Source organism: Filicampus tigris, chromosome 20, assembly GCF_054856515.1.
Source record: "Filicampus tigris isolate MCC_2025a chromosome 20, RoL_Ftig_1.0, whole genome shotgun sequence".
Lineage (NCBI taxonomy): Eukaryota > Metazoa > Chordata > Actinopteri > Syngnathiformes > Syngnathidae > Filicampus > Filicampus tigris.
Window position 1 is genome coordinate 7,446,525 of NC_141236.1, and position 21,489 is coordinate 7,468,013.

The 21,489-nt window shown below is 42.3% G+C and overlaps 1 protein-coding gene and 1 long non-coding RNA gene across 4 annotated transcripts in view; one reads left to right on the forward strand and one right to left on the reverse strand.

The window, feature by feature from the left end:
• Window positions 1–14,452, reverse strand: part of LOC147128099 (uncharacterized) — a 77,107-nt gene extending 62,655 nt beyond the window's left edge. For all 3 annotated transcript variants that reach the window (XR_015084053.1, XR_015084055.1, XR_015084054.1), the window contains exons 1-2: window positions 14,346–14,452; window positions 6,812–6,878 (exon numbers count right to left, since the gene is read on the reverse strand). This is a non-coding gene — a long non-coding RNA (uncharacterized LOC147128099). The remainder of the gene's footprint in view (window positions 1–6,811; window positions 6,879–14,345) is intronic.
• Window positions 1–21,187, forward strand: part of tmem121ab (transmembrane protein 121Ab) — a 43,660-nt gene extending 22,473 nt beyond the window's left edge. The window contains exon 2 of the mRNA XM_086019785.1: window positions 17,771–21,187. Within this exon, the coding sequence (XP_085875911.1) occupies window positions 18,391–19,335 (945 nt within the window). The 5' untranslated portion in view covers window positions 17,771–18,390 and the 3' untranslated portion in view covers window positions 19,336–21,187. The remainder of the gene's footprint in view (window positions 1–17,770) is intronic.
• The last annotated feature ends 302 nt before the right edge of the window (window positions 21,188–21,489 follow it).

Consider the following 21,489-nt stretch of genomic DNA (forward strand, 5'->3'; position numbering starts at 1 on the left):
GTTATCGTTATCTTAGCCTGATGTCATCAGTCGACAGAAATGACAAAATGGCCGCCCCCATAGATGGCTAAAAACAGGTGGATTTCTCATAATCCACAAACGTAATATTAATCAGAATGCCATGTTTAGACTAATGGGCGTGCAAAGGCCATATTCCGGAAAAAAATATGTTTGCGTTGACTTCCTCTTTAAACCTCCTTTCCATGTCTTTCCTCGGCTCCTGTCAAGACGCATTTTATGTTTCCATCTTTTTGGTAGTGCTTGTGTTATTAAAGCATTGCTTCGGGGCGGCAGAGGCACTGCAGTCTCATGGAATCGGTTACCGCAGGACAGAGTGAAGGCTCGCTATTTATGAATGGCCTTTAACTGTAAGGGAGAGATGCACTGCCTCCTCTGCTCCGTTTCTCCCCCATTGCCTCTTGCCAATGCAAAGCATCCCGCATTAGCATGTGTGCACGTGTGCGTGCGTGTTTGTGTGATGAAAGCGAGATGGTGAGGGATAGCAGAGGAGCACAGAATTATTTATGACCGCAGTGCACTATAATTAGCAAAAACTAAATTGCGTGTCAACGTGGACGGCAGTTAATTCCGGCCCTGCTTCTGTCAAACGATATTACAAATGTTGGGAGTACTACAGCAGAAACTAACCATGTTGGTCAAGGGAAAATAAAATAAGATTGCCCAACGGGAGGCCATGCCCTGAATTATTTTGGACCTAATTGAGTGAAACCAAAGCATAAATAAACTCATAGTGGCATTCTGAGGGAGTAGATATAATTCAACTCTGCTTTTCATGCATTTCCAACCCAGTATATGCATATGAGGTATAGTGCTTTCACTAATGACGCCCCAGAAAAATGAATTAAGGGTGGGACCTAGGCAACATTTTTCCCATTTAAATGACCTACATAAATAAGGATTCGCATGAGCTATAGATACTGTTTCATGTTGCAATAATGCATTAGTCATTCTGCCTCTTTAGTCAGATCACTCTCTATAGCAATAGCTAGAAAGTGTTTTAGGGCTTGGTGAATATAAGGGAAATTAATGTTCCATGAATAAAGTTAGAAGTCCAGTCCTCTCATCCAGTCAGCTCGGGTACACTCTAAAAACAGTTGGGTTAAAAAAATAACACAATTTTGGGTCAAAAATGGAGCGATCCACTACTTGGGTCAATTTGAATGACTTTTTGGGTTGTTTTCAACACAACCCCAATACAACCCCAGAAAATGGGTTGTTTACAGTAAACACAAGCCAAAAATGGGTAGTTTTGTACAAAACAATCCCAAAAATTGGGCTGTTTTGTACAAAACAATGCAAGAAGGTGGGTCGAATTGACCCAATTAGTGGATCGGGTCCCTTTTGACCCAAAATTGTGTTATTTTTAACGCAACTGTTTTTAGAGTGTAGGCTCCAGATCACCAGTGAGCCGAATATGGATGGATGGATGGATGGATGGCAGGTTTCTGCGGTATATCTTATTGGTGCCTCTGCAGTCCTGAATGTGTGTGACTAGTTTGAAAGGCAATCAATTAACAGAAGTTGATTAGTGGGACCCATCTGCTTGTGCAGTCTTTGTGGGACTGTTTACGTCAGACAAGTTGATGTGTTATTGTTTAATACTCAGGCTATAGATCTTACTAAAGATGGCCGTTTGACAGCCTGGTGAGTCAAAGATGCTATAATAGAGGTGCTGGATGTACACCAATGACCCCGACTGTGTCGCAAATTAGCATGTTAATTACTTGCGCGGGGTAAGCTATGAAGAGACTCCACAAAGTGACACCTGTGACATAATTAGTACTCAGAATGAGAAGTGCACTGAGTGAAATAGCCAAGCCTTAATTGTGACTAAACGATATAACTAAAGACATAACTGGCTGGTATCGCACTTATGCGGGGGTGGGCAACTCCGGTCCTCGAGGGCCGCTGTCTTGCATGTTTTGGATGTTTCCCTGTGCCAACACACCTGGATATAAAGTTCAGTGATTCACAGGGAAGCAAGTGTTTTTTCCAGTTAAAGTCCGGTAAATGTATGAAAAGAAAAAAGTAGAGTTTTTTTTTTTTTTGGGACAAATTTGATTTAAATGTGTTCTTCGTTTTGATTCGATTTTTCCTGAACACAGCGGTACATCAGGTCATTTTAAAAATACTTTGTTTCTTCTCTCCAGGGAGCAAACATTTACACAGTGGATGCATTCTTAGGCTGCCGGGAACATGCTGAAGCAACAGGCGGTGAATCAAGCCTGAAGTGATGACAAAGTAATGACAAATCAAAGAAAAAAATGGAAATCATGAGTGTTTTTAGTGTCGGACCAAATGGACCTGCACATTTCATTTCGGACTTAGCGTTTTTGATGTTGGCCTGAGATGTGCAAGGACTGAAATAGGTGTTTATCAGGCAAGTCTGCACACCAATTTCATGAGGCGACAGGCTAACACCTTCATGGAATTTGTCTCTATTCATACTGTCTGGGGAAAATGTTAATATGCCAGACAGGCCAATTTTCCACCATATTATTGGAGACCTTTATGGAAAATATTTCAAAAAATATATTCTTTGCGGTTTGGAATTTTTTTTTCTGCTACATTCTTTCACACAGTGGATGAATAGGCTCATGCTATTGCAGAGGTCTGCCCTTTGAGCTCTTGTGACAGATTGATTGGTTGCAAGTCAGAGTCAAGGCACCAGAACCCTTTTTGAGGCGCGAGAGAGGACAAACACATATTTTTCGCTCCAAAATGCCAATTTCCGCTGCCGACTTTTCTTTTTACAGGCCGCAAAAGCCTGGAGTATTTTACCTCCTGATGCATAACGCCAAGTGGAGAAAAATACGAAAAAGGTGAGTGGCGGAGGTGTATATAGTCGCACATACTGGAAAAGTCTGCAAGCAAATATTTTGATGTGATACAAAAATATGAAACGGAAATCCTAAAACAGGAAATTGAGAGCTTTACCCATCAGCTTAGCTCCTTCTTGACCGATGCAAAGTCTGTATCGCTAAAGATGCTGCACCAGTCCACCTGTCAACCTCATTCTCGTGACCAAGACCGAGATACTTAAACTCCACCACAACCGGACGTCATCCAACTGAGGACCGCAGCTTCAGATTCGGAGGTGCCTATTCTCGTCCCGACCACTCTACACTCCGCTGTGAACAGTTGCAGCAAGAGTTGAAGATAGCAACTTGATGACGCCATCAGAACCGGGAACACCTGAACATCTCGACTGCGCCTAGAAATTCTATCCAGAAAGGCAACCTTGGCAGAGTCCAACCCTCACTGGAAACAAATTCGAATTAATGTGGACTGAAGTCTGTCACCGGTCAAGCGAACAGCCCATATAGGAGGCTACTTTAACCCAGACTGCCGCAGCACCCCCCCACGGGACACCCTGAGGGACACGATCGACTGCAGTCTTCGAGACAAAGCGCATGTAGACTATTTGGGCGAAGTCCCATGCACCCGCTAAAAACCGCGCTAAGGGTGTAGAACTGATCCACTGCTCCATGGCCAGGACGAATACCGCACTGCCCCTCCTGAATTTCAGATTCTATTTCCCGACTGACCCTCCTTTCCATATAGGGAGACTGATGTGTGTGATCGTTCCCCCTGTTTAAGGAAGGAGGACTGGCAAGTGTGTCGAACCCAACTACAGGCGGCATAACTGATGCATCATGTCTCTAAGTCAGCTTTCACACGATACAGTCTACCGGTCAAAAACAATCAGCTATCCGTCAAGTAAAGCCCAGATTCCCATTCCCCAGAAGGCTGGTTAGCCAGAGAGGCACATTCAATGGCAGGCTGATTTCTCTTGGCACTTAGAAGAATTGCAGCGAGAAACCATTTGTTTGTTGGACCATCAGGCTTTGTCACACTCCGGCACTGAGCAAAGGGGCGGCTGTGCTGGGATCATGGGAGATGGCTGGCAGCCAGACCTCATTGTACATAGGCATGTTTGCAAATAGAATAGAATGATTTATTTCTTGCATTATTGAGCTACTGTTGTTGTTGTTTTACTGTGTTGCTCTGAAGGCATTTCTCTATACATTGTTCACAAAAACAGAATACATGAATATTTTTCTGTATTTTTTTTTTTTTCCATAAATTGGTAGCACAGTCGAGTAGTGCTTAGCAAATCTGCATCACAGTTCTGGATGGGGAACTCAGCTCTGGCCTTTTGTGTTTGTGTATTGCCTACAAACACTGATATAGTCTCCAATTGACCTAACGTGCACTTTTGGAATGTGTGAGAAAACCCGCACAACCACACTTGGCTCATTTTCCCTATGACAAGCCCCTTAATCATCCTGCCGACTGGCGATTCCCAGGTTATCCGGCATCGTAGCTTCGGCTGACCACCTCTACAACTACCAGGTCTTTCCTCCTCTTAGTGTGGCTTTTGATTAAAACTCGGGAGCTGTTGCCTAGCCAAGGGCAGTTCTCACTGCTGTTGTTCAGCCTCCTGATGGTCAACTGCCTCTTCGGTCTTACACTGAAGTTTCAGACTGCAGAGGCCTTGCTGTTCTCTTTTCTTTTTTTTTTTTTTTACCAATTGATTTGTTGATCCCTAATGAGGACAAGCCATTTTCAATACAAATGGATGAGGCGATACACTAACATTTTCAAATTGCCGACCAATTGAGAGAAACCTTCCCCTGGAGTGGGTTATGCTGATAACGGGGGGTAACGTGCAGTTGTTAAAACACCCACATCCGTCACGGGTGCGACGCCCCCGCGGGGGAAGTCAGTCAAGAATGCAATTTTCATTTCAGTTTATTGGATGGTTCCTTGAGCGTCTGACCATGTTTTGTCTGTGTTATACGCTAACCTTGTAGGCTGTAGCGAAAGAGAGAGAGAAAAAGCCCTAAATGTCCCAACTACTGCTTGTTTTAAACTAAGTCTTCCAGAGTCTGGTGTCTGTTCAAGAGGGCAAAAATAATTGGAAATGGTATCATATTTATACTGTGCAGCACATTCCAAGTTGAGTCCACACAGCCTGAAACGTTTGCCAAGACGTTTGACACAGTGATTTGCACATGGAACCGCAGTCTAATCCTGAGTGAAATATTGTTTCCAGTTCCATTACCATGCAAAGTAGGGTTCAACTTCAGAAGCAAGCTGCCCCTGTGAGGCTTTTTTCAAAAGAGTTCTCTGTTATGTCAAAATGGTTGTATCACTTCTCAAATGCCCCCAAAAAAATAATAAACCCACAAACGGGTAAATAATGTATCGTCCGGTTAAAATTAATCCACGAAATGGAGATGCATTTCTTAAACCATCAATACGATTCCTGGACTTCATTTTTGGAGAGGTTTGATTTTCAGACGTGACTTATTGGAAGGAAAATCTCTCACTTCGCCCGTCATTAATCCTCGGCTGGTAATATTTAAATCCTCCGCTAAGCAATCCATTTTAACTCTTGGCTCATTAGCAGCACATCAAATCCTCTCTGTATCACATCTCTTTTGCCCTTTAATCAATCACATGCAACAGCAACCTTTGCTCTGCTGCGTCTCTTTCCACTCATCCCCATGCCTTTTTTTTTTTTTTTTTTTTTTTTTACCCCTGCTGTGCTTCCTTTTGCCTCCCACAACATATTGAAGGTGGCAGGTGTGCGCATGTTTTATGCAAACCCTAGAAGGCTCAAGAAGTCTGAGTACTTTATAAGATTTGCATCTACACACTCTGGGAATTTCATTAACAACTTGATATTGCACATTGTTCGAGTGATTCAGCTGTTCCTGGCAGGTTATAATTCCGAGGATTTTTTCTTTTTTTTTTTTTTTTTAGTGCTCATGCTGCTGACACATAGCACATGTGATGAATACTGAAGAAGTCCTGCGAGATATTTGTCTTTGAAAAGTCATTTTACCCTCAAGTGAAATCGAGCAAGCAGTAATGCGGCGTGACTTGAATGCGTCTATGGATGCCATCTCCCTCGGGGGGGGGGCCCACATTTGACATGGTGATATTGAGCACAGGTAGAGGAATGGCCAAAGTGCATGCTGGGAGTAAGGGAGACAATTATTGACAGAACAATAAGTAGATATTGCTGCATAATTACTGGCTGGGGGATCCTGATGCTTGAATGAACTGCACACATACCATTGTATGCATTGTATTGTCAAATCAATATGCACGTTACACTGTTGCATCCGTGATGGGATTGTGTAGGAGGAACTTGTTAACAAAGCTTCAATGTTTCAGTGAAATTGAAAAAAAAAAAAAAAAAAAAAATGAGTTATGGTAATCACCATGGCCTCAGTTGAACAAAATTAATGATGTGTTCTATTAAATGAGAGCGATTGATGATCCTTTTAAAATCAGTCGTATTAGGTTTGATTGCTGGCAGCGTGATGTGGTTGGCATGCCCACATCGCAATTCGGAGGTTCTTGGTTTTAATCTCGGCTCTCCTTTGTACTTTGGCCTCCTTCCACGTTGCCAAAACTGGCACGGTAGTTTCGTGGAAGATTGTGTGTAAATGCTATAAAAAAGTAAAAGTATAAAAAAGCGGAGTTGAAATTGCCATCTGGACTATCTAAAAGATCTATTTTTTTGCGTTTCTTTGTGATCCGACCCCAGAAGGGTACTGGTGATGGAAAGGATGAATAATCGGATGATATCCATGAAACTGGAAATAGAAATAATTGTGATCATGACTGAGTAGCACTCAGTGGTGAACACATTTTTGTCGAGGCTGCTCAGTAACAGTCTAAAGTCAACAACAAGTCGACATCAATAATAAAAGTGGAACTGTATGTAAACTGCAAAGTGTGCTGTGTTTAGTGTGAATGTGAAGAGACTCACCTCTCAGGCAAACTTGAGTAATCTTCTGTGACATTTACGAGTGCATTCCATGTTCTGGAAAGAAGGCCTGGAAGGAAGACAAAAAAAATATTTTACTAACAAAAACTGGATTTGATTTTGGGCCATATTTAAAAATAATCTACTCATGGAACAAGGTTAATATCCGAATTTGAGTTTGTCATTGAAGTGTCAATGAAGAACATATTGCATCATTTTGCATTTAATTTTAATTCTAAAATTAGATGACATTTACTTGTCTACTTGAGTGACTCAGCTTTTGGGTTAAAGTCATAACCTTTAGTTTTGAGAGCGTAATATATAGGTCACCAAAATTAAAAAGAAAAAAAAGATACATGAAAATGTATGCATAAAACCAATTTATTTTCATTCAACAAAAATACAAATCACAAAGATTACAAAATAACATTGCAAATTTAACCCTGTTAAGCCTAAATAATTCAACAATTGATGAACTGGAGCCTTAGTCCTCGGTCCTTCTGAACAATATAAAAACATTTTATATGCAGTATGGCTTTCAGTTTGGAGCAAAATTGATACTTGATATGCAAATTTGTCCCAATTCTTCGTTATTGTAATTTGATGAAACAGACTCAACATGCTTTGCTTTTTTGCCACAGGAACATATGAAATTACAAATATAGTTAAGTGTCATTGTAAAACACAATATTTACATTGTACGTGTACGGTTTGGCAGTGGGTATGGCTCTCGTACCCCAAAACAATTTTTGTTTTTTTTCGACAGCAGGGACACTTTACACTTCACAGTCTATGAAATTATGACAACAGTCAAGTATTTTTGTAAATCACAATACAAATAAACTAAAGGTCAACAGTTGAAGACTCGTAAAAATTAGTTGTCGAACTGCACGCACACGTCACGGTCGACGGCATCACTCACAACCATGTAATTGCGCACAAGTGTAAAGAATGGACAACCGCCGTAAAAATCAAGAAACCAGTGTCGATGATAAGACGGTTTTAGCTGGGTTCCATTGATGAGCACCAATGTGTATTGTAGGCTTCCCGTCAGTACTCATTTACCTTAACATGACTTCGTTAGACAGCCGTGGTCGATGCTTAGGAACTCAGTCTGTAATGAATTGGCCTGGAGGGGGTGGCTGGAGTCTGACATATCTCCATGAGTGTAACTTGGTTTAATAATAGAGCGAAAAGACATTGAGCGTCCTTTTTGCTCGTAAAATTGGGTTACCGCCTTGAATCTCCTGACGGATGCCTATACTTTGTAATTGGACCGGCCCCGCGCAGTCGATGGGTAATGCCCATCACGCAGGTACTCTATCGGAACAGTCAAATTAATTTGGAAAGACTACTTGGAGCCACAAGCATGTATCTACTCTGAGAAAAACAAATTCAGGCTGAAAAAGCTGCCTCCGGCAGACTAAAGCCTTGAGTTTGGCCGGCAATAATCTGCTGCCATCACAAGGAGAAGAGAGGACTCGTGTGGTGAGTGTCATTTATATTTCAACGAGATGCCGATGCCGTATAGTCCTAACTGGGAAAGTGCTGTATTACATGCTCCATTTATAAATCTGGGGAAGTAAATAAAGTGTGGGAAAAGCTCTTTTTTTTTCTTTTTTTTTCCCAACCCAGTCCGATTGTAGAGGGAATCTGATCTATCAAGGGACAGCTACATTGTGCATATGACAGGAGAGGGAGAGAGTTAGATTTTGGGGGGAAAACACGAGTGCCTCCTCTCATCGGCCAACCGGCAATCATTTGTAGGCTGTGAAGGGGCTACACTCTTCACTTTGATGAAGGTTCACTCAGCGAGCCGTGCCTCAGATCTTCTCCTAGTTTTGCGAATAAGAAAGCCCTATGACTGACACCGCAGAGGATAGGAGCAATTTCAAGGGAGCCAAATGCAGGCCAGTTTGTATTCACCCCCCCCCCCCCCCCCCCCCCCACCCCAAGCAGCCCGGTTTGATTCACTTTGGTACACTTCACAATAAAATCAAACGTCTACACACAATGCGTTCTATCACCCATTTGTTAGGACTTTGAAAGACACTTTTGACATTGAGATGTTGGAAAAAGAAAACTATTTTTTTTCTTCTTCATAAAATTGACATTTTTCTACATTCCCAGCTGTCATCCAACTGTGAAAATAAATTCCATTCATTCATTTTCTATAGCGATTGTTCTCATTAAGGTGACTCGTGGAGCTGGAGTCTATTCTAGCCGAGTTTTGGCGGAGAGGCGGAAGGTAATGTGACATCCAGTAAGTCATCGTCGGCAGTAGTTTGACATTGGCAAAACATCATCTGCATCAGAAAGAAAGGTGTTTTGTACACCATTTCATATATATCAAATATACTAGCGGTATCGGTAATCAATATCTCTGAGTACTCAAGAGTATTCAATTAACCTCCAGCGTATATTCTTCTTTTTTGCTGATGATATTCTCCTGAAATATACTGCAGTAATATTTAGTCACAGTGGTATACTAGATTTTTTTTTTTTTTTTTTTTTTAACTACACTCATTAGCAATCCCTGAATTGATCTGTTAATCCGTGTCACAACAGGAAGGAAACAAATCCTGCCCTATTCCTGCTTTAAGCAGCCACATTACTCGAAAAAAGAACACAAAATGTCACTGTGCAGCCTTGCTCTTGTTATTAACGGAACTGTACCGCACAGTGGAAATGCTTAGCGAGGATGGGAGCAACACGCGGGAGTGCCAAGCCATTGCAAGCAGCGATACATCCCGTCTTACGCGACACGCATTTAATTTTAGCCGCATTTGATCAACACCCACCGCCGTTTAGAAAACCTGACAGCTCAGAGATAGATGACGGTTTATTCCCAGTTATGCGCTACGATGTACCTTCTGTGCTTATCACACAAAATGACACGGTGAAGGAAAGTGAGAATCGTCAGTCTAAATAGATAGCAAAACAAGCTTTTAAAAAACTGGAGTAAGAAAATGGGAAAGTTAGGGACGTGTGGGTGCAAAATAGACTTTGAATTGAATAAATTGATGGAAAGCACAAAGCGCGACAGGGCAAAGTGACATTGCAGTCTGCAGATTTTTAAGTGATCACTTTCGCCTGAATCATGTCGGGTAATACTGAGGTCTACTAGAAGAGATGCAGCAGGATTCACGCGAAGAAAAGGCAGAGAAGGTCACCAACTAAACTCTAGTAATAGTCGTTCCCACAGAACAGAGACAATACTACGTCTGTAAGTCTAGTATTATTGTATGCCCTCTTCGGTTGAAGGTTCAGAATGGTTATAAAGGTTTATAATTGCCCATCCAATATAAGTGGCATGCGGTTTGGCGGAATATTTTGGCGTTTAAATATACAATGTTTAATTCTCTTTTGTTTTATGGGTCAGTTTTGTAGTAAAGTTCAGTGTGACCATAGGAGTGACCATTAAACCTTGAGGCAAGCAGACTTTACCTCATATTTGGATAACTAGAAAAGTGAAAAAAAGGCACTACTGAATACATCACGCCTGTTAAAAGTGCATGTTAATATTTTGAAGTGTGTTCTCATAGTTTAAAATGTGGAAGGGGAAAAACTATTAAGAAATTAGTTTTTTCTATATATATTTCAGCCAATCGTGAGCGGGTCTGTTGTGACAAGGATTCTCTGATTAACTCAAAGTGAGCATAATACACAACCACGCCGGGTCCCTTCAGGGACACTTTAATACGATTGGCAAACATAGCAAAGTGATTCCAGAGCGATGAGAGCGAGATGCGTTTAGCGATTTGGATTGTAGCACTTTGCCATTGTTCTAATCAGAAGAGAATGGGGGCTATTACAGTTTTGCAGTTCCCAGACTGTGAATGATGGGATCAACACGTGGCCCACAAAAACTAAATCCTGGCAGTAAACGTTCAGGAAGAGGAGGCCCGGGTTTATATAACGTACAACACCGTCACTGCGCGGCGACTTTGCGATCGATTGAGCTGTGTTGGCTGGATTCAAGGCAATCTGTCACTTCATTAAAACTGGCCAAGCTCAAAAACTGAAGCATAAATAGCCGTCCAGTGAAGACGATTCCTATCGCGGAGGTGGCAAGCAGTCAGGATGATGTCCTATTCGGGATCTAATCAAAACTAAATTGTAAATATAAATAAACGCACACTCATTTGCAGTATGTATCCGGCCAATATAGAGACATTTGTCAAACTTGGTGCTGCACAAAGAATAAGCAGAGGAAGTCACACGTTTTCCACTTGACACTCGGAAAATGCATTTGAGACGGCTTGAAGACGGGGTTCCTACTTGCCAACTCAGGGGAAATCGAGTTCCTGGGCTGTAGTAAAGGCATTTCGCGCAACAATGGCCGATGGCCGATAAAACGCTCCATTTATTGCTTATACTAGAAATCGCTATTCGACACAAACAGATCGACATGGAAATTGCTTGCTGATATCTCTGTATTAGAGCTGTGCAAGATAATGATACACAGTCGTTGACAAAAACATTGGCATCCCTGTGCTTCCTTTAGATAACGCGCCACTTCTCCCAGAAATGATAGCAATTTCAAATTCTTTGGTATTTGTCTTCATTTCTTTTTATGGAGTGGAAAAACACAAAAGATACCCTGAGGAATAAAAGCCAATTCTGATTATTCCACAAAGAATTCCAAAAATTGACTGGACAAAATCATTGGCACCCTGTTAAAATTGGAAGAAATAATTATCTTGCAAGCACGCCGTGCTGCTTTTTATTTGTAACGAACTTACTTGTGGTAAGTAACGGGTGATGGCAATTAAAAAAAAAATCACACTCGCAGCCGTGTAAAATGAGGAAAAGGTGACCACACCGAGCACGGGGCACAGAAAGACGAGCAAAGCATTGTCGGAGGATTTGAAAACAAAAATTGCAGAAAAGAATGGACAATCTCAAGGCTACAAGTCCATCGTGTCTACTGTGCGTTAAGGTTAACAAAAAGTTCACAACCCATGGCGCTTGAGGCATCTGCCGGATGACAACAATTGCTGAAAGATTACAACAAAGGATTATACAATGTGGATAAAGAACCTGAATTCACTTCCAATCTATTTATTGCCTATTGTGTCAGAGATCTAGGTCACCATTAAATGTCTAACAATGACAGCTATGGAGGGATCTTGAGGAGCATTTGGCAAAAAAAAGGCTGTGTCCAAATTCCAGAAGAGAAAATTGTTGGTAACACCTCAGAAAGCCACTGATTACAGTTATTTTTCCAAAGGATGTGCTACCAAATATTACGCTGGGGGTGCCAATAATTTTGTCCAGTTGCACTGTGCGGAATCAGATTTGGCTTTTTTTTTTCTTTTCGTGTCATATCGTGATAAAATAATGTTGTACTTATCGTACCTAAGGTTATTCAGTAAACGTATTTTTTAAACTTATCCAGGATGCCCAAAAAGCCGTCAGGGCTAATTTTTTATTCACAAAATCCACAAATGCTACTTTTGTGCTTTAGTCCAATAATTTTTCCGCACGTGTGTGTGTGTGTAGGATATATCTGACTTCCAAGCGGTCTCGAACGCAGCATTTAATTGGCAGGGGGGAAAAGCGACTGTGGTAGACTATCGTGTTAAGATAAAATTGATTTAACAAGATGGTAAAAAACATGGCCTGAAGCGCAGACAGTGGTCTTTGAAGGCGTCAGGTAAGAGAGTCATCGGCCCAAAGCTAAACGAGGAAATGATTTAGCCGCTTTAAATGTATGCTCTCTTCAAGTTCGCATTTGAAAGACTTTATTAACATCAAGCTTTGGGCTTTGAAATAAACATCTAAGAGCTAAGGAAAGTGCAAGTCATTTTTGCTGGATTTAAACCAACAAAGTGCATGCTACAACATATAAATTAAACATTACGTACAATTTCGTTTGACCTGGACTGACTCTTCCCTCACAAGGATAGCTAAACTCCTCTTAACTTTAGTGGCTGAGGTTCCATTGTTTTCTCTATTTCGTGGTCTGTGCACCCGGAAACTTTACGTTGTCATTGATGTTCATGTTTTGATGTTAAATTTTATCCATCCGTCCATTTTCTGTCGATCTTGTCCGCCTTTTGATCACGGGTGAGCTGGAACCTATCCCACCGGACTTTAGACTAATCCCATAGGACCGTGCACTTCCTAACTAAGTGCTAACTCAGCCATGTCTGCCATCTAATGGTGAATGGTGATATTACAATTTAAAATTACAGTCAACCCCTGCATTTAGCAATTCGGCAACCGGGGATTAGCATAATTGCGGATTGGCTTTTGTAATTTCAGTATTTTTTCATATTTTCAATTTTTTCTGGGGGTCCCCCCCCACACAATTACCCCTGCTTTAATGGAAAACATTGAATGGTTTACATCTGTTTTTTTTATTTTTTTAAATAATTATTTGCATTTGTAAAGAAAAAAAAATGGTATCCTCCCTGATATAGACAAACAACCAGTCACACAATCGCACTTGTGGACAATTTACGGTCTTCAATGAACCTAATGCATGTTTTTGGAAGTTTATTCGCTTTCCTTAACGTAGAGCGCCACAAGCATGCCTCTAAATTCAAGGCCACGCTCACATTGGTTGTCATCAAATCATTAAGTCAGAAGAGTCTCAGCCTTTCTTAAAAAAACAGCGAGTGTCATACATATGGCGAGGTGATGCACCATCTATACATGCGGTGCAGTCTTCTTCCTCATAATATGTAAATGATATGCGGCATTCTCCTAATCAGCCAATTAATCATCTTAATAGTGTAATCTCTATTTTAGGCCGTGTTCAACATAATGGGTTTTATAGATTCAAACCCATGATTGGATTACCAATGAGAACTGTTTGGCACTGTGTTGTTCATTTTACACAGGGGTCTGCAGTGAGAGCATCCAGAGTTAGGGGTCAACGCCACATTTATGTTTGAGTGTTTTTATGGGGCACGAAATATATATATCAGCTTTAGAAAACAGGCGAGCCGTGATTGGTCGTTCCCTGAGCCCTGGGGAGTTGTGATGTCATTTTCAGGAGACAGAAATGACAAAATGGCCGTCCCCTCAGATGGCTAAAAACGGGTGGATTTTGCTGCTTAACTCATGTTGCACAAACACAATATTAATCAGAATGCCGTGTTTCAACTAGTGGGCCTGCTGGGAACATATTCGTGGAAAAAATATGGTTGGGTTGATTTTACCCTTTAAGTCCAAATCCTCCAATTTTCAATCAAATGTAAATAGATTTCCTTGGTCCTCCATAAAAAGCAAACAAAATATCTATGTTTCAAGCAAAATAAAACATTCATGGAAATCATGAAAGAAGGGAGTGAGCAACATTTTGCCTATTTTCTGACATCAGTCAATCCCAAACGGAAGAGCTCCTGGGGCCCAATTTGAAACCAACCAAAACCTTAAATCACAACTCGGATCAGCACACAAAACACAAATTGTGAGCAGAAATTAAGGAAAGCTTTGCTTTCCGTTGTCCGTGTGTTTTTCGTTACCAATTAATGTGTCATAAATTGTCTACGTTCACAAAATGTAACAGTTTGACTCAACTTACGTGGCTTGTTTGCTGAACATGAGAATCAGCTCCGCAGCCACCACCCGTGTCATTACGTACGTCGAGACACCTGCTGCGCTTGTGTGTACGTGTGCGCCATAGGTAATGATGCATTCAGGAGCAACTCGGAAATGCGTGCAACGGCATCTTTAAAAAAAAAATTGTCTTCATGGTTGTAAAACTGTGTGCATGAGTGTGTATGCGAGGTCAATTCGTGCGGGATATATTCGAGGTTGCGATTGCCTGATTTGCTTGCCCTTTTATGACGCTTGTGAGCCGTTGCGCATGTTGTTGTTGTTTTTTTTTTTTTTTTGTTGACACATCATAAGGCTTTCACATACAAGCACGGAAAAAACCACAAGAGTTATTTTTATAATTTACACTATAATAATGCCAACCTCACATTTAAGAAAAACTAGTGGAGACAGTGAATTTCCACATCAACATAAATATAGTCTTTTTAGTGACTCTCACATTTGGGATAGACTCCAATTTACCCGCAACCCAAATGAGAACAAGCCTTACAGGAAATGCGAGTTTTGTCAATGTTTTATTTTATTTTATTTTTTTCACTTCTTTGTTCCTTAACAAGTGCGTGTTAACTGCTCTTTATGTGTTTTTTACTGCGGTGGATGAAAAGTATTTCACATCACTACTGAAGGGGAAAAAGTAGCACCAGAATTATTCCTAATTATATGGTGTTTTTAATACAACGATTCACATAGTAACTTTGTAGATGTGACAGCCAGAAACACTTAAATGTCTCATTAGTGATTGGGCACAGTACAGTAAATGTAGCTGAAGCTCACCAAATGTGAACTAATAAACACGTTTCTACTTAATTAAAACATTTTACTGTTTGTCTTTAACTCTCTCTCCATGTTGATACAGCCTGTATTATGTACGACGGCTGAATTCGAGTACCTTGGGTACAGTTTTGTCGTGAAATATTACCAAGGAGCGGCAGCTCTTCTTCGCAGCATGAATTTTAAATAGGCCAAAGCACACAACACCTCAAAACATTATTCAAAGCAGATTGCAACCAGAGGCCATAAGTGGACCTTGAAATGAAATCAAATGAAACCAAACTGAATAAGTAAGTACATTTTATTGAAATAGCACTTTTGTCCGTGAGGACTCCCAAAGTGCCTCACATGGTTAAAATACAAAATCACTAAAATTATACATTTAATTCAAGACAGAAACCAATATAAACAATCTTTCTGGAGTGCTACCCTAAACAGGTTACTCTTTTAAAAATGTCTTACAGAAGAGGCAGCCCTCAGCTCAAAGGCCATTCCACAATTTGGTGGCAATGGACTACTGTTAGGGACAGTCGGTAAAAGATGGTCATCAGAACGCAGGACGATAAAATGGCAACAGGTCCACCAAGTCTGGAGGAGCCTGACCACTGATTGTTCCATACACGACTGTTCAAATTTCTAACAGAATCCTAAATTGAGCAGGGAGCCAGTGCAAGGACGGCAGATGTGGTTAAACTGATGGGAGGTCGGCAAAAGCCCAACGGTGGCATCCTGAACTAATTGCCGATGGTGTAATGAGGTTTTGTTGCCTGCAATAGTGAAGACACGAGGAGACAAAACGGAATGATCGCATAGCTCATAATGAGATTAAATTGAGTTTAGAAAACTGGTTTGAAGTTCTAAAGAGCATTTCTCCATTATTTCCATGAACAACATATTCATAGTCTTGGACGAAAAAAACGTATGTTATTGTAGTTATTGTAAGAAACCCATGTTACAAGTCCACTGGTTAGGAGGCGGGGCTATTTGTCTTGCTCAAGTCCTGGCGACTGGCACTGGTTAGTTAATGATATTACAATTATTACACTGCTTGCACAGGTTGAAGCCCGAGGCCCAGCATATGTTGCGCTAGCCTCGAATGGCCAATGGAAAAAAAACATAATAATTAGACTGAAATGCACATTTAAGTTTAATGGCCCATGAAAACATTTAAAAAGTCAAGCAACTAATTGATCAATCTAGCAAATATTTTTCATCAATTTCGTGAGTTTTTTTGTTTTGTTTTTTTCACATTTTTGGCGCGGTTACCTTGGAGTCCTGTGAAAAGCTTTATAGTACCCAATTCAAGTGGTAGTCAACGCAAACAATTTTTTTTCAAGAATATGATCTATACAAGCCCGCTAGTTGAAACAGGGCATTCTGATAAGTATTGCATTTGTGGAATAAGTGTTAATCCACTCGTTTTTAGCCATCTCTGGGGGGCGGCCATTTTGTCTTCTGTCGACTGAAAATGACATCACAACTGCTCACAACGACCAATCGCGGCTCATATTGAGAAAATAGGTCAGCCGTGATTGGTTGTATTCCAATTTATATTCCACAAACACAAAATTAATCAGAATGCCGTGTTTCAACTAGTGGGCCTGCTGGGAAATATATTCTTGAAAAAAATATGTTATGGTTGACTTAAGCTTTAAATCCGCGTTCTGGCCTTTTTTTGATATCGAATATTCAAAATTTTGAGTTCTAGCCACTTAAATTGACCAATCAGCATTTCTGTTTTTAGCAGTGTTGTGCACATTCAATTTCCTCGTTCATTGACTCACACTCATTTTGGCAACTGAGTATACACATCATGATTTCATCCACAGGTATATAATTATACATTTAATAAACTATCGTTTTAAATCTTCTGGGGAATGGAGAATTTAACACACAGCTGCCTTCATAGTTCGTCCATTTTGGTCTCTAAGACTTTAAAATTCTCTCTACTTCATCCGATACAGTCATTCTAAATTTCAGTAAGTATTGATTCAAATCAGGACGAGTGCCAATTCTGGCTGGGCCACCAAAACTGTGCTCACCAAAAAGGGCTTACTGTCGTTTTAGTGGACACAAATGAACTATTTCAATTTACAGCAGCAGTTGTGTTTCTTTGGAAACTGCCACGCCCACTACACAGGAAATGAAGTATTTGTTTATTCATTTGCTCTGGCTCAAATTGAATTTGTAGCGCTGGGTAATGATGCAGAAAAATGAGGCGCGAAAAGGATATAGGGTAAGTAGCTGCTGCATGTGACTTGTGAATGAGCTCGTCCGTCCCTTGCTTCCGCTCTCAAAATGACACCGCTCGGGTGCAGCGTGCTAAATGGAATTTCATTTGAGGATAAGGAGGCGCTCGGCTAGATGACCAGAGACACATGACATACTCTTGAGAGAAAGGTGAAGCAATCTTATTATTCCTTGTCTTGTCCAATATGCATCGGCGCCAAACCGACGCATCACTTGGCTGCCCGCGTGTGCAATCGCTGCTGGCAATGACAACTGTGTTATATACCCTGAGGTGCTGACAGCTTTCTCTCTCCTTCCATCCCGCCATCGCTCCCTCCTTCCATCGACCCCCTCCCTCCCGCGAACCCTCCTCATTTCATCTTCCCCCAGGCTGAGGAGAAGTGGCCACGTGTCAAGGAGGAGAGGGGAGGGGAGTGGCAAGAATGGATATTCCACCTCGCGTAAGAGCCCCCCCGCGGGGATGCCGGCGTAGGACGCAAGGCCTCACGGGCCGTTGACCTGCTGTCTCTGTGATTTATGGCGGCTTTGGGAGGGGGGAGGCTCCGGGCCACTGCAGACTCCTCGCTCTCGTCCCCGCCGCACCGCCGGCTGCAGGTTGGCGTACGTGGAGGAATTCTCGGCACGGCGCCATTCGCGTCACGCTGATGCATAAATCGGCCAGCCGGATCGTCGCTTTATACACGGGCTCTTATACAGAAATCAACTCCTCTCTCTAGATTCGCGGCTCTGCAGCAATCCCTGTCACACAACTGTTAGACAAAGCCCACTGTGGGAGTGTGTGTGGATTACCATCAGTCATGGCGTGTCAGTTGTAGAGCCCACAGCGCCGCTGCTTGGTGGTGGTGGGGGGGGGTGGCTAAATCGATGGAAGCGCGCCGGCTAACAAAGTGATGTTGCCGTACCCACGCCCTCATTCCGCACGCCACGTCGCAGGACATTAAAGATAATCCCCGAAAGGTGTCAAGAGTGAGCCAATAGGTGCCCCCGCCATGGTGTTGCCGCCTCCCGACAAACGCCACGTGTGCTTGACCACCATTGTCATCATGACCAGCATGGCCTTCATGGACGCTTACCTGGTGGAGCAGAACCAAGGTCCCAGGAAAATCGGCGTGTGCATCATCGTGCTGGTGGGGGACGTTTGTTTCCTCATCGTGCTGCGCTACGTGGCGGTGTGGGTCGGGGCCGAGGTGCGCACGGCCCGGCGAGGCTACGCCATGATCCTCTGGTTCTTGTACATCTTCGTGCTGGAGATCAAGCTCTACTTCGTCTTCCAGAATTGCAAAGCCGACCGGAAGAGTCTGGAGACGGTGGCGCGGAAGGCGTTGACGTTACTTTTATCGGTTTGCGTGCCCGGTTTGTACTTGGTTCTGGTGGCTCTCGACAGCATGGAATACGTGAGGACTTTCCGCAAGAAGGAGGACATGCGGAGCCGTTTGTTCTGGGTGGCGCTGGACTTACTGGATCTTCTGGACATCCAAGCAAATCTGTGGGAGCCCCAACGCACCGGGCTCCCCATCTGGGCCGAGGGTTTGATGTTCTTCTACTGCTACATCTTGCTGCTCATCCTCCCCTGCGTGTCGCTCAGCGAGATCAGCATGCAGGGCGAGCACATGACCCCCCAGAAGATGATGCTCTACCCGGTCCTGAGCCTGGTCACCATCAACATGGTCACCATCCTGATCCGTGGCGTCAACATGGTGCTCTTCCAGGACAGCCGCGTGTCCACCATCTTTGTCGGCAAGAACGTGGTGGCCATCGCCACCAAGGCGTCCACTTTCCTGGAGTACCGCAGGCAGGTCAAGGAGTTCCCGCACCCGCAGAACGCCATGGCCATGGAGCTGCAGCAGAACTCGGTGGGCCACGCGCAGACGCTGCCCAACGCTACCACTTTGCCGCACGAACCCACGCCGGCGCAGGACGTCATCGACACATGACCGCCAACGGAAAGCTTCACTCGACTCTGGAGACAGAAAAAGTTTGAACCGTTTTAACCGTATAACGTGGTACCTTGCCTTTCGAGTGCCGTGGGTTTTTCCGATTACAAGCCGTCGCTTGGTTGTTTTTTTGGCTTTGTGTTACAAGCCAAAAAATCAGTTACAAATGAGCTATGGATACGCCGTGGCTTGATTAAAATGGAGGGAAAAGAGGGACACACCCACTTTCAGCCTTTTATAGAATGAGACAAACCGTCAAACAGACAAATAGAAAATGAGAGCACTCGAAAGGAGCTGCAGCAGACCAAAACCCACACCCGGACACTCGCACGGTCAACCTTAGATGTCTATGTAGCCAATAGCTCCTGTTGTACCTCGCTAGGCCACGCCCCTTAAAAGCACGTCTTCAGCATTTCAGTTGACTTTTGGTTTGTCCCAACATACAGTAATTACACTTAATTAATTAATTTCTTTTTCTTCTCTCTTTTTTCACACAATATTGTTATTTTTTCTTTATTAAAGCAGAAATCAACCCAAACATAAACGGCATTCTGATTAGTATTGCATTTGTGGAGTATGAGTTAAGGAGCAAAATTCACCCCATTTCAGCCATCTCAGGAGGCGGCCATTTTGTCGACTGCAAATGACATCACAACTGCTCAGGGCTCAGGTAACGACCAATCATGGCTCAGCTTCAGAAAACAGGTCAGCCGTGATTGGTCGTTACCTGAGGCAAAATGAGTGACAAAATGGCCGCCCCCAGAACAAAACAAATGGATTAACTCTTATTCCACAAAGGCAATATTTATCAGAATGCCTTATTTTAACTAGTGGGCTTGCATAGAGGTTTGACCCTTTAAAACTACATTTAAAAAAAAAAAAAAAGTGTTTTTTGGATGCTTTGGCGTTTCTGTTCATTTTAATAAAGAATATGTATTTATGAGCTTGGTCACGGAAAAAATTCAACTCCTAAGGCAGGGTACCACAGTTTTGTGTTTTGAACTCTCTGGAGCTTTTTAAAAGTTCAGACTGTGCCGAGAGACTCCAAACCCAGCGGACCAGGAAATTTATGTTGTGTAAAAATTGCTCCTTTCTCTGTGAGTGTCTTCTATTTTTTAAAGGTCACCAGTACCAGCACCAAACGAGGGAACGTTTAGCTTCCCCGTTTCCCTCCAATTGGAGCAAAAGAGGAGCAGATGGTGACAAACGGCCGAGGCGAGCCGCCGCGTGTGCTTTCGGTGGGTCGATAGCGGCCCGGCGCCGGGCCTCGTGTGTTTGTGTTGTGTAACTCGTGGAAGCCGAGGCCTCGGGCGCTTTGGAACCACGGGTCTGATTATACGAAGTGCTACAGCACCACTGGACCAGTGCAAGCACACACACGAAAACAGTGTGCATCGATCGGCCGGTGAGCGTGTACGTGAAAGCGCATGTATGCATATATAACATATGCCTGCAGGTGTGTGTGCAAACGTGTGCTTGTTTACCACCGGGGGTTTCTTTATTACAGATCATTTTGTAATACAAGTGTGTGTTTGTGTGTGTGAAGTGCAAATGAGATAAAACTGTGCGTTGTTGTCAGGAAAAAAAAAAAAAAAAAAAAAAAGGGGAGACATTTTATTTCTCAAGTGTACATTCCTCTAAAACGTCTCAAACCTTGAAATGAAAGAATACAGAGTAAAGTATCAAGAGTGTTTTATTCACGTCAAAAGGAAATTAAATACGTGCAACGAGCTGAACAGAGTTTTATTCAGTTGATTATGATTGGTTTTCTTCTTAATATTGTGGTTGTTATGATTATTCTGTACATTATTGACGAGTGGGAGGCCAATGATGTTTTAATAAAGAATATTGCTGACAATATTGACTGGTTTTCATATTGGTTGAATTCATTTTGGAGTCTGGCAGGAGGATTTTGTACACAAATTAATGCAATTCAATTACTTTTTTAATTAATAGATTTATTCATTTAAAAAATACTTTGAATCCTCAAAATGTGTCAGCATATATGAATATTATCATTGACAAATCTAGCATTGAATGAAGTGATGTTTTGTTTTCCCAAATTCTTTATGAAAAGACCTTCGCGGGAGCTTTAATTACATTTTCCTTTACGCTCCGTACTAAATTCCCTCGCTAAGTTGCTAACTTACGCAA